The sequence below is a fragment of the Amblyraja radiata genome, unplaced genomic scaffold, assembly GCF_010909765.2.
Source record: "Amblyraja radiata isolate CabotCenter1 unplaced genomic scaffold, sAmbRad1.1.pri scaffold_1011_ctg1, whole genome shotgun sequence".
Taxonomy (NCBI): domain Eukaryota; kingdom Metazoa; phylum Chordata; class Chondrichthyes; order Rajiformes; family Rajidae; genus Amblyraja; species Amblyraja radiata.
Genome location: NW_022630193.1, coordinates 21,345 through 35,417, shown reverse-complemented (window position 1 = coordinate 35,417; position 14,073 = coordinate 21,345). Strand labels below are relative to the sequence as shown.

At 44.2% G+C, this 14,073-nt stretch overlaps 1 protein-coding gene across 1 annotated transcript; it reads left to right on the top strand.

Annotated features, from left to right (window-relative positions):
• The first annotated feature begins 7,481 nt into the window (after positions 1 to 7,481).
• LOC116969681 (zinc finger and BTB domain-containing protein 39-like) lies at positions 7,482 to 9,855 on the top strand. Its single transcript, XM_033016473.1, has one exon. The coding sequence runs from the start codon at positions 7,640 to 7,642 to the stop codon at positions 9,752 to 9,754; it is 2,115 nt and encodes a 704-aa protein (XP_032872364.1). The 5' UTR covers positions 7,482 to 7,639; the 3' UTR covers positions 9,755 to 9,855.
• The last annotated feature ends 4,218 nt before the right edge of the window (positions 9,856 to 14,073 follow it).

Sequence of the window (14,073 nt, the reverse complement as noted above, 5' to 3'; positions counted from 1 at the left end):
CATGTTGTTCCATTTTTTTTTAAAGGGTTCTAAGAGTAAACCTAGCAATTATAGACCTGTTAGTTTGACGTCAGTGGTGGGCAAATTAATGGAAATGATACTTAGAGATAATGTATATAAGCATCTGAATAAGCGGGGTCTGATTAGGAACAGTCAACATGGATTTGTGCCTGGAAGGTCATGTTTGTGTAATCTTGAATTTTTTTAAGAGGTTACTAGGGAAATTGATGAGGGTATAGCGGTGGATGTTGTGTATATGGACTTCAGTAAGGCCTTTGACAAGGTTCCACATGGTAGGTTGGTTAAGAAGGTTCAATTGTTGGGTATTAATGGTGGAGTAACAAGATGGATTCAACAGTGGCTGAATGGGAGATACCAGAGAGTAATGATGGATGGCTGTTTGTCAGGTTGGAGGCCGGTGACTAATGGGGTGCCTCAGGGATCTGTGTTGGGTCTACTGTTGTTTGTCATATACATCAATGATCTGGATGATGGTGTGGTAAATTGGATTAGTAAGTATGCAGATGATACTAAGATAGGTGGTGTTGTGGATAATGAAGTAGATTTTCAAAGTCTACAGAGAGATATAGGCCATTTGGAAGAGTGGGCTGAAAGATGGCAGGTGGAGTTTAAGGCTGATAAGTGTGAGGTGCTACACCTTGGCAGGACAAATCAAAATAGGACGTACATGGTAATTAGTAGCGGATTGAGGAATGCAGTTGAACAGAGGGTTCTAGGAATAACTGCATAGTTCCCTGAAGGTGAAATCACATGTAGATAGGGTGGTAAAGAAAGCTTTTGGTATGCTGGCCTTTATAAATCAGAGCATTGAGTATAGAAGTTGGGATGTAATGTTTAAATTGTACACGGCATTGGTGAGACCAATTCTGGAGTATGGTGTACAATTTTGGTCGCCAAATTATAGGAAAGATGTCAACAAAATAGAGAGAGTACAGAGGAGATTTACTAGAACGTTGCCTGGGTTTCAGCAACTAAGTTACAGAGGAAGGTTGAACAAGTTAGGTCTTTATTCTTTGGAGCGCAGAAGGTTAAGTGGGGACTTGATAGAGGTCTTTAAAATGATGAGAGGGATAGACAGAGTTGACGTGGACAAGCTTTTTCCATTGAGAGTAGGGAAGATTCAAACAAGAGGACATGATTTGAGAATTAAGGGACAGATGTTTAGAGGTAACATGAGGGGGAACTTCTTTACTCAGAGAGTGGTAGCTGTGTGGAATGAGCTTCCAGTGGAAGTGATGGAGGCGGGTTCAATTTTATCATTTAAAAATAAATTGGATAGGTATATGGACAGGAAAGGAATGGAGGGTTATGGTCTGAGTGCAGGTAGATGGGACTAGGGGAAAATACGTGTTCAACGGACTAGAAGGGCCGAGATGGCCTGTTTCCGTGCTGTGATTGTTGTATGGTTATATGGTTAACCTTCTCCTTTTCAAATTGCAGATTAAAACTAATCATATTATGATCACTGCCTCCAAGCGGTTTACCTCGAGTTCTCTTATCAAATTTGGTTCATTGGACAACACTAAATCCAGAATTGCCTTTTCTCTGTTCGGCTCCAATACAAGCTGCTCCAAGAATCCATCTTTGCAGGCACTCTACAAACTCCCTTTCTTGGGGTCCTGAAACAACCTGATTTTCCCAGTCTACCTGCATATTGAAATCCCGTATCACCACAGTGGCATTACCTTTGTTACATGCCAGTTTTAACTCCTGCTGCAACTTATACCCTACATCCAGGCTACTATTTGGGAGTCTGTAAATAACACCAATTAGTGTCTTCTTGCCTTTGCAATTCCTCAACTCAATCCACAGTGACTCTACCTCGTCAGTCCTGATGTCTTCCCACGCAAGGGACTGAATTCTATCCCTCACCAGCAGCTACCCCCCCCCCCCCCCCTCCTCTGCCCACCTGCCTGTCCTTTCTATAGGATGTACAACCCTGAATATTAAGTTCCCAGACCCGATCCTCCTGCCGCCACGTCTCAGTAATCCCCACAATGTCATATCTTACAACCTCTGAGCCTCAAGCTCATCTATTTTACTTCTTATACTTTGCACATACAAATACAATACTTTTAATTCCTTACACATCTCACCTTTCACATCGATCCCTATTACACTTGGCCATACTCTCCTATCACTTTGCGAGCTTTCTTTCCCGATGATGACCTTATGGATGACCTTATAAGGATTCAAAAATTATGTTATACGTTAGATAATCACAGTCTTTTCCCACGATAGCAAGGAGGTCATGGTGTCGGATGGCCCTCCAGACGTCCACATCTGCACCAGGTGCAGCGAGATGGGGCTCCTAAGGGACCGTATTAGGATCCTGGAGCAGCAGCTCGATGATCTCTGTCTGGTCAGGGAGAGTGAGGAGGTCATAGAGGGGAGTTATAGGGATGTGGTCACTCCAAAACCAAGGGAGAGAGACATGTGGGTCACGCTAAGGAAGGGCAAGGGGCAGAGGCAGGAACGAGTGAGTACTCCAATGTCGGTACACCTTGCAAATAAGTACTCCTGTTTGAGTACGGATGGGGGTGACAGCCTACCCGGGGGTAGCGACAGCGGACGGGCCTCCAGCACAGAGACCGGCCCTGTTGCTCCGAAAGGTAGGGAAAAAAAGAAGAGGGCAATAGTAATTGGGGACTCTATTGTTAGAGGGTTGGATAGGCGATTCTGTGGACGCAGTCGGGAGACCAGGATGGTGGTCTGCCTCCCTGGTGCCAAGGTCTCGGACGTGTCTCAACGCATCCAAGATATCCTGAAATCAGAGGGAGAGGAGCCTGAGGTCGTGGTACATATAGGTACCAATGACATAGGTAAAAAAAGGGAAGAGGTCCTGAAGGGAGGATTTAGGGAGTTGGGAGGAGAGTTAAGGAAAAGGACCAAAAAGGTAACAATCTCAGGATTATTGCCTGTGCCACGCGACAGTGAGAGGGAGGATAAATGCGTGGCTGAAAGACTGGTGCAGAGGGCAGGGATTCAATTTTCTGGATCATTGGGACTTCTTTTGGGGAAGGTGGGACCTGTACAGAAAGGATGGGTTGCACTTGAACCCGAGGGGGACCAATATCCTGGCAGGGAAATTTGCAAAGGCTACTGGGGAGACTTTAAACTAGAATGGTTGGGGCGGGGGACTCAAATAGAGAAAGGTAGTAGACAGAATGGGAGGCAGGAAGCAGAAAAGGGATGCACTCAGACACAAGAGGAGAAAGAAAAAAAAGGAAATAAACAGAATAAGAGACGGGGGGTTTCTTAAATGTGCATATTTTAATGCTAGGAGCATTGTAAGAAAGGTGGATGAGCTTAGAGTCTGGATAGACACCTGGAAGTATGATGTTGTGGCGATCAGTGAAACATGGTTGCAGGAGGGCTGTGATTGGAAAATAAATATTCCAGGATTTCGTTGCTTCAGGTGTGATAGAATTGGAGGGGCAAGAGGTGGAGGTGTTGCATTGCTAGTCAGGAAAGATATTACAGCAGAGCTTTGGCAGGATAGATTGGAGGGCTCAACTAGGGAGGCTATTTGGGTGGAACTGAGAAGTGGGAAAGGTATAGCAACACTTATAGGGGTGTATTATAGACCGCCAAATGGGGAACGAGAATTGGAAGAGCAAATATGTAAAGAGATAACAGATATTAGGAGTAAGCACAAGGTAGTGATTGTGGGAGATTTCAACTTTCCACACGTAGACTGGGAAACACATTCTGTAAATGGGCTGGATGGTTTGGAGTTTGTAAAATGTGTGCAGGATAGTTTTTTGCAGCAATACATAGAGGTACCTACTAGAGGAGGGGCAGTGCTGGACCTCCTGTTTGGAAATGAGACGGGACAGGTGGCGGAGGTATGCGTTGGGGAGCACTTCGGGTCCAGTGATCACAATACCATTAGTTTCAATATAATTATGGAGAGGGTCAGAACTGGACCTAGGGTTGAGATTTTTGATTGGAGAAAGGCTAACTTTGATGAGATGTGAGATGATTTAAAAGGAGTGAACTGGGACATTTTGTTTTATGGGAAAGATGTAGAAGAGAAATGGAGATCATTTAAAGGGGAAATTTTAAGAGTACAGAATCTTTATGTTCCTGTTCGGTTGAAAGGAAACAGTACAAATTGGAAAGAGCCCTGGTTTTCAAGGGAAATTGGACATCTTGTTTGGAAAAAGAGGGTGATCTACAATAATTATAGGCAGCATGAAGTAAATGATGTGCTTGAGGAGTATAAGGAATGTAAAACGAATCTTAAGAAAGAAATTAGAAAAGCTAAAAGAAGATATGAGGTTGCTTTGGCAAGTAAGGTGAAAGTAAATCCAAAGCATTTCTACAGCTATATTAATAGCAAAAGGATAACGAGGGATAAAATTGGTCCATTGGAGAGACAGAGTGGACAGCTATCTGCAGAGCCAAAAGAGATGGGGGAGATATTGAACAATTTCTTTTCTTCGGTATTCACCAAGGAGAAGGATATTGAATTATGTGAGGTAAGGGAAACTAGTAGAGTAGCTATGGATACTATGAGGTTCAAAGTAAAAGAAGTACTGACACTTTTGAAAAATATAAAAGTGGATAAGTCTCCAGGTCCTGACAGGATATTCCCTAGGACATTGAGGGAAGTTACTGTAGAAATAGCCGGGGCTATGACAGAAATATTTCAAATGTCATTAGAAACGGGAATAGTGCCGGAGGATTGGCGTACTGCGCATGTTGTTGTTCCATTGTTTAAAAAGGGTTCTAAGAGTAAACCTAGCAATTATAGGCCTGTTAGTTTGACTTCAGTGGTGGGCAAATTAATGTAAAGGATGCTTAGAGATAATATATATAAGCATCTGGATAAACAGGGTCTGATTAAGAACAGTCAACATGGATTTGTGCCTGGAAGGTCATGTTTGACTAATCTTCTTGAATTTTTTGAAGAGGTTACTAGGGAAATTGACGTGGGTAAAGCAGTGGATGTTGTCAATATGGACTTTAGTAAGGCCTTTGACAAGGTTCCTCATGGAAGGTTGGTTAAGAAGGTTCAACTGTTGGGTATAAATGCAGGAATAGCAAGATGGATTCAACAGTGGCTGAATGGGAGAAGCCAGAGGGTAATGGTGGATGGCTGTTTGTCGGGTTGGAGGCAGGTGACTAGTGGGGTGCCTCAGGGATCTGTGTTGGGTCCTTTGTTGTTTGTCATGTACATCAATGATCTGGGTGAAGGTGTGGTAAATTGGATTAGTAAGTATGCAGATGATACCAAGATAGATGGGTGTTGTGGATAATGAAGAGGATTTCCAAAGTCTCCAGAGTGATTTAGGCCATTTGGAAAAATGGGCTGAAAGATGGCAGATGGAGTTTAATGCTGATAAATGTGAGGTGCTACACCTTGGCAGGACAAATCAAAATAGGATGTACATGGTAAATGATAGGGAATTGAAGAATACAGTTCAACAGAGGGATCTGGGAATAACCGTGCATAGTTCCTTGAAGGTGGAATCTCATATAGATAGGGTGGTAAAGAAAGCTTTTGGTATGCTAGCCTTTATAAATCAGAGCATTGAGTATAGAAGCTGGGATGTAATGTTAAAATTGTACAAGGCATTGGTGAGACCAAATCTGTAGTATGGTGTACAATTTTGTTCGCCCAATTATAGGAAGGATGTCAACAAAATAGTGAGAGTACAGAGGAGATTTACTAGAATGTTGCCTGGGTTTCAACAACTAAGTTACAGAGATAGGTTGAATAAGCTAGGCCTTTATTCTCTGGAGCGCAGAAGGTTAAGGGGGGACTTGATAGAGGTCTTTAAAATGATGAGAGGGATAGACAGAGTTGATGTGGACAAGCTTTTTCCTTTGAGAATAGGGAAGATTCAAACAAGAGGACATGACTTCAGAATTAAGGGACAGAAGTTTAGGGGTAACATGAGGGGGAACTTCTTTACTCAGAGAGTGGTAGCGGTGTGGAATGAGCTTCCAGTGGAAGTGGTGGAGGCAGGTTTGTTAGTGTCATTTAAAAATAAATTGGATAGGCATATGGATGAGAAAGGAATGGAGGGTTATGGTATGAGTGCAGGCAGGTGGGACTAAGGGAAAAAAAGTTGGTCGGTACGGACTTGTAGGGCCGAGATGGCCTGTTTCCGTGCTGTAATTGTTATATGGTTATATGGTTATAGCAGTATTTACAAAAAAGAAAATACAGAAACAAGGAGAGGAAAGAGTTTTAAAGGGATACTAGACCAGATTCAAGATTCAAGATAGTTTATTGTCATGTGTCCCAGATAGGACAAATAAATTCTTGCTTTGCTTCAGCACAACAGAATAATGTAGGCATGAATACATGCCCAACGGGTCCACAATGGGACCCAATGAGTTGCACCACGCGGGACCTGTTGGGTCCCGTCCCCTCAACGCACGGTTGCAGGGGTGGGGTGGCCTGCAGCGTCACACACACTAACCACTCCCACACACACACTAACTACCCCTCCACACACCACACACACACACACCCCCCTTGATATTATATTAATATTATTAATTTGCTCCTTTTACCCCATCCCCCGCCCAATCCACTCATTCATAGCCCCCAACTCGCAGGCATGGTAGGAGAGGGAGAGAGGGTGGGGGCAGAAGGGAGGCAGAGGCAGAGGGCGGGGACAGAGACAGAGGGGGCAGGGCAGGGGGCAGAGAGGGAGGGGGGTAGCGTTTGAGGGGTGTCATACGAGATGGCTGGTTCCCGAACGCAATACTCCCTCGCTCCAGCTCCAGGCTCTGCTTCTGCCCAGTTCCAGTCGCCGGGCTCGGGCTCGGACTGCGGCAGCAACCACCTCACCATGCACCATCCCAGGGCGAATATCGGACTTGATTTGCTCGTTCTTTCTACCTTTTAAATAATCGGGGGGAGAGGGGGGGGGGGTGGTCGGGGGGGCTGACGTCCGGAATATGTAAATAAAATTACCGTTACCGTGTCGTTTTTTCTCAAAGGTATAATTACACACAAACACACGCGCACACACACACACACACACACACACACACACACACACACACACACACACACACGCGCGTGCGCGCACACGCACACACACACACACACACACACACACACACACACAAATACATACACGTCCAAGATCAGAGTTTTATAGGTATAATGATGAGAGGTAAGTTTTTAACACAGCGAGTGGTGCTAATATTTGGCAATCACTGTCAGAGGAGCTGATGGAGTCAAGATACAGTAACTATGTTTAAGAGGCATCTAGACACACAGATTAGATAAGGGCCTAATGTAAGGCACTGAACAGTAGAAAAAATTATCAGTGCACTGAAAGCATATTTATGTGTGCTCTATCTCGGTGGAGTCAGGCGATATGGTGAGAAGGCAGGAACGGGGTACTGATTGGGAATGATCAGCCATGATCACATTGAATGGCGGTGCTGGCTCGAAGGGCCAAATGGCCTACTCCTGCACCTATTGTCTGTTGAAAGATTGGTTAACAGAATATAATACTTTATCTTTAATTAATAAAACTTTTTTATTTGCAGTACTATTTCAAAATATGTTTCATGGAAACATGCAAAGTGAAGTCTGTAACTGACCAAGTAGATAATATCTGAAGTTTTCAGAACATCTGAAAGAATGGGTATGAGAATTAAACTACACAGTGCTGATCACCCTAATAATCTTCTGAAGGAACTAAACAAGTTTAGGCTTTCCGAAATCATGTGTGATGTCATAATTGTGGTGGGAAATCGGGCGTTTTCAGCCCACAAGTCTGTGTTGGCATGCGCTGCCGGTTACTTCCAGAAGCTGTTTCTCAACTCAGAGGTGAACTCCGTCAGAACATATGTGGTAGACTTCATCACACCAGCCAACTTTGAAAGGATCTTGAACTTTATCTACACCGCAGAGCTTTTCACAGATCTCATCAACGTGGGCGTCATCTATGAGATGGCAGAGAAGCTGGGAATGCAGGATCTGCTGAAGGCTTGTTACTCCACATTCCCCGACTTGGAAAAAACACAATCGAGCAAAGTGGGAGAACGGCCAGCGGAAGACTACGCGCTTCTCCCCCTGCCCTCCAATGAACAAAACCCGCCCAGTGGAAATTCGAGGACCACAGCATCGCAGTTTTGTCAAAATCGAGATTACATCATGCAGGTGGAGGTGGCAGAGGGGTTCAAGAGTGAAGAAAGAAATCCCACCAGTGAAAATGGACCCTCTGTGATGTACCAGCAATCAACGAAAACTGAAGATAGCCTGAAGATGGAATACAGCCAGCCCACATCCACTGAGAGTGTTCCCCTGACCACCAACAAAACCCCTTGTGAGCTGTATGGGATTCAAAGTAATGGATATTATCAGACCAATTTACTGATGGCTGGAGAATCTCTGAAAGAAGGTGGAAACAATGTTGACCTCCAAGATCATTCACTGAAGGAAATGGAATGCATGCAGTTTGAAGGTATTGAAGCGGATGGCCTTAATTTTGATGAGCACCAGGAGAGTAGAGGTGCTTCTGAAGAGGTAATAGAGCTGACAGATGACAGTGAAGATGACAGTCTGGTGTGTGTCAAGGACTGCAACACTGAAGGCAAGAGCATGCCGTGCCAGGTGTGTGGCAAGGAGTTACCGGCTAACATCGCAGTGATTCGGCAGCATGGCAAACTCCACATTGATGCCAAGGAGGGGCTGTGCAGAGTGTGTGGCACAAAGTTCACTGACAGGAGCTCTCGAATCACCCACGTTTTGTCTCACGTTGGAATTTTCCTCTTCTCGTGTGATATGTGTGAAATGAAGTTTGTGACACAGTGGCAAGTGGCTGGACACAGGAAAGCCAAACCATATGATACTAACATTATTGTGCAGCCCAATGCCATGCTCCCACCTGAGCCCAATTTTGGGGGCTCTCCAACGGAACTCTTCTGTGCAGTCTGTGGAAAGGCCATGGCTAAAGACTATCTCGCTGTGAAAGAGCACATTCTTTCTCACCTTAACATGAAAAGCCTTGCCTGCTGCGTCTGCAAGCAGCCTTCGAGATCTGTCTGTAGCCTGATGTGGCATGTTTTGTCCCATATGAATATATCTATTTTTTCCTGTTCTGTATGTGGTAATAGCTTTGTAGATCGAACAATTCTAGAGCAACACATGGCCTCACATCAGGGTATGAAGTATTTATTTGAATGTCATTTTTGCAGTAGAAAATTCCGACTGGAGGCTTCTTATCAAAATCACGTGAAGATCCACAAGAGGCATAACTCGGACAATGCAAAGGGTGTTACTGCTCAACACCAGTGGCTCAAAAAGACTTTAACAACGTCACTGTCAGACGAGTCTATGAGTGATGGACATGTGGCCACTCTACAGCAGGAGAACCTCATCTCCCTTCCCTTAAACCACGGCAAGACCACCTACAAAGGGAACTGGTACGAATGTGAGTTTTGCAGGAAGAGGTTTTCTCATTCCAGTGAGTTTCAGTATCACCTACGAATTCACTCGGGGGAGAAGCCCTATGAATGTAAGCTGTGCCACAAGTTCTTCAGGGGACGATCGACTGTCAAAAACCACCTAAAGACTCATTCCGGAGCCCTCATGTACTGCTGCACAGTGTGTCAGAGGTACTGTCCCACCCTCAACCTTATGATTAAGCATGTGGAGATGCACAAGGATGGAGGCCTGCCTCCTGATTTTAACATTGCACAGACTTTTATGTACATTGTACATTCCAAACAGTCAGTAAAAATGATGGACTAATCTTTTATTTTGAAAGGAAACAGACCCAATGTTGGTGTGACAAACTGTATTCTGAATTAGACATCAAATAAATTCTCAGATATAAATCTGAACAAGCATCACAAAATATTTTAAATTGAGATGCTAGTGGGCAATCTGTGAAGATTTTATTACGACATTTGCAGAAGATAGACACAAAAAGTTGGAGTAACTCAACGGGTCAGATAGCATCTTGATAAAAGTAATAGTTGACTAAAGGAGTCACTGATTCTCAGTCTAAAGATGGGTCTCAATCCAAAACATTCCTTTCCTATTCCTTTTCTCCACAGATATTGTCTGACCCGCTGAGTTACTTCAGCATTTTGTTTAAACTAGAATCTGCAGTTTCTTAGGTAGACAAAAATGCTGGAGAAACTCAGTGGGTTGGCAGCATCTATGGAGCGAATGAAATAGGCAATGTTTCGGGCGGAAACCCTTCTTCAGACCCTTTTGCAATTTCTTGTTACACAGTACATTTTCCTCTCTGTTCCCCTCATGATATTATATTTAGACCATAGGCAATAGCTACAGTAGTAGGCCATTCAGCCCTTCGAGCCAGCACCGCCATTCAATGTGATCATGGCTGATCATCTACAATCAGTATCCTGTTCCTGCCTTCACCGCATATCCCCTGACTCCGCTATCTTTAAGAGCCCTATGTAGCTCTCTCTTGAAAGTATCCAGAGAACCTGCCTCCACCGCCCTCTGAGACAGAGAATTCCACAGACTCACAACACTCTGCTGCACTGGTGAACTGGTGCATGGGGCAGGGATTTAGATTCTTAGATCACTGGGATCTGTTTTGGGGTAAGGGGGAACTGTACAAAAGGGACGGATTACATCTTAACAGGTGTGGGACCAGCATTCTGGCAGGCAGGTTTGCCACTGCTACACGGGTGGTTTTAAACTGAATAAGGGGGGTGGGGTGTCGAATGGGATAGTGGAGGATGGAGTTAAAGGGAAAGGGTTTCTTAAATGTGTGAGCGTAGAAACAGAGGGGTGTAAAATGAGGGTAGAAGCAATAGGTAGCAAGGTGAAAAGTAAAAGTGGCAGGCAGACAAAACCAGGGCAAAAATCAAAAAGGACCACTTTTCAACATAGTTGGATAAGGGGTAAGAGCGTTGTAAAAACAAGCCTGAAGGCTTTATGTCTCAATGCAAGGAGCAATCGTAATAAGGTGGATGAGTTGAACGTGCAGATAGCCATTAATGACTATGATATAGTTGGGATCACGGAGACATGGCTCCAGGGTGACCAAGGCTGGGAGCTGAACATCCAGGTTTATTCAATATTCAGGAGGGATAGAGAGAAAGGAAAAGGAGGTGGGGTAGCGTTGCTGATTAGAGAGGAGATTAACGCAATGGAAAGGAAGGACATTAGTTTGGAGGATGTGGAATCGGTATGGGTAGAGCTGCGAAACACTAAGGGGCAGAAAACGCTGGTGGGTGTTGTGTACAGGCCACCTAACAGTAGTAGTGAAGTTGGAGATGGTATCAAACAGGAAATTAGAAATGCGTGCGACAAAGGCAAAAACCGTTACAATGGGTGACTTCAATCTACATATAGATTGGGTGAATCAAATTGGCAGGGGTGCTGAGGAAGAGGATTTCTTGGAATGTATGCGGGATAGTTATCTAAATCAACATGTAGAGGAACCAACGAGAGAGCAGGCTATTTTAGACTGGGTATTGAGTAATGAGGAAGGGTTAGTTAGCAGTCTTGTACGTGCCCCCTTGGGCAAGAGTGACCATAATATGGTTGAGTTCTTCATTAGGATGGAGAGTGACATTGTTAATTCAGAAACAATGGTTCTGAACTTAAAGAAATGTAACTTTGAGGGTATGAGACGTGAATTGGCCAAGATTGACTGGCAATTAATTCTAAAAGGGTTGACGGTGGATATGCAATGGAAGACATTTAAAGACTGCATGGATGAACTACAAAAATTGTTCATCCCAGTTTGGCAAAATAATAAATCAGGGAAGGTAGTACATCCGTGGATAACAAGGGAAATCAGGGATAGTATCAAAGCGAAGGATGATGCGTACAAATTAGCCAGAAAAAGCAGCATACTGGGACTGGGAGAAATTCAGAGACCAGCAGAGAAGGACAAAGGGCTTAATTAGGAAAGGAAAAATAGATTATGAAAGAAAACTGGCAGGGAACATAAAAACTGACTGCAAATGTTTTTATAGATATGTGAAAAGAAAGAGATTAGTTAAAACAAATGTAGGTCCCTTGCAGTCAGAAACGGGTGAGTTGATCATGGGGAACAAGGATATGGCGGACCAATTGAATAAGTACTTTGGTTCCGTCTTCACTAAGGAAGACATAAATAATCTGCCGGAAATAGCAGGGGACCGCGGGTCAAAGGAGTTGGAGGAATTGAGTGAAATCCAGGAAGTGGTGTTGGGTAAATTGAATGGATTAAAGGCCGATAAATCCCCAGGGCCAGATAGGCTGCATCCCAGAGTACTTAAGGAAGTAGCTCCAGAAATAGTGGATGCATTAGTAATAATCTTTCAAAACTCTTTAGATTCTGGAGTAGTTCCTGAGGATTGGCGGGTAGCAAACGTAACCCCACTTTTTAAGAAGGGAGGGAGAGAGAAAACAGGGAATTACAGACGAGTTAGTCTAACATCGGTAGTGGGGAAACTGCTAGAGTCAGTTATTAAAGATGGGATAGCAGCACATTTGGAAAGTGGTGAAATCATTGCACAAAGTCAACATGGATTTACGAAAGGTAAATCATGTCTGACGAATCTTATAGAATTTTTTCGAGGATGTAACTAGTAGCGTGGATAGGGGAGAACCAGTGGATGTGGTGTATCTGGACTTCCAGAAGGCTTTCGACAAGGTCCCACATAAGAGATTAGTATACAAACTTAAAGCACACGGCATTGGGGGTTCAGTATTGATGTGGATAGAGAACTGGCTGGCAAACAGGAAGCAAAGAGTAGGAGTAAACGGGTCCTTTTCACAATGGCAGGCAGTGACTAGTGGGGTATCGCAAGGCTCAGTGCTGGGACCCCAGCTATTTACAATATATATTAATGATCTGGATGAGGGAATTGAAGGCAATATCTCCAAGTTTGCGGATGACACGAAGCTGGGGGGCAGTGTTAGCTGTGAGGAGGATGCTAGGAGACTGCAAGGTGACTTGGATAGGCTGGGTGAGTGGGCAAATGTTTGGCAGATGCAGTGTAATGTGGATAAATGTGAGGTTATCCATTTTGGTGGCAAAAACAGGAAAGTAGACTATTATCTAAATGGTGGCCGACTAGGAAAAGGGGAGATGCAGCGAGGCCTGGGTGTCATGGTACACCAGTCATTGAAAGTAGGCATGCAGGTGCAGCAGGCAGTGAAGAAAGCGAATGATATGTTAGCTTTCATAGCAAAAGGATTTGAGTATAGGAGCAGGGAGGTTCTACTGCAGTTGTACAGGGTCTTGGTGAGACCGCACCTGGAGTATTGTGTACAGTTTTGGTCTCCAAATCTGAGGAAGGACATTATTGCTATAGAGGGAGTGCAGAGAAGGTTCACCAGACTGATTCCTGGGATGTCAGGACTGTCTTATGAAGAAAGACTGGATAGACTTGGTTTATACTCTCTAGAATTTAGGAGATTGAGAGGGGATCTTATAGAAACTTATAAAATTCTTAAGGGGTTGGACAGGCTAGATGCAGGAAGATTGCTCCCGATGTTGGGGAAGTCCAGGACAAGGGGTCACAGCTTAAGGATAAGGGGGAAATCCTTTAAAAATGAGATGAGAAGAACTTTTTTCACACAGAGTGGTGAATCGCTGGAACTCTCTGCCACAGAGGGTAGTCGAGGCCAGTTCATTGGCTATATTTAAGAGGGAGTTAGATGTGGCCCTTGTGGCTAAGGGGATCAGAGGGTATGGAGAGAAGGCAGGTACGGGATACTGAGCTGGATGATCAGCCATGATCATATTGAATGGCGGTGCAGGCTCGAAAGGCCGAATGGCCTACTCCTGCACCTAATTTCTATGTTCTATGTTTCTACTCTGCGTGAAAAAGTGTTTCCTCATCTCCGTTCTAAACCCCTTATTCTTAAACTGTGGCCCCTGGTTCTGGACTTCCCCCAATATCGGGAACATGTTTCCTGTCTCTAGCATGTCCAAACCCTTAATAACATTATATGTTTCAATAAGATCCTCGCTCATCCTAAATTCCAGAGTATACAAGCCAGGCTGCTCCATTCTCTCAGCATATGACAGTCCCGCCATCCCAGGAATTAACCTTGTAAACCTACGCTGCACTCCCTCAATAGCAAGAATG

What these genes read in the sequence shown, in the direction of transcription:
- LOC116969681 (XM_033016473.1), top strand. Translation starts at nt 7,640, where the DNA reads ATGGGTATGAGAATTAAACTACACAGTGCTGATCACCCTAATAATCTT.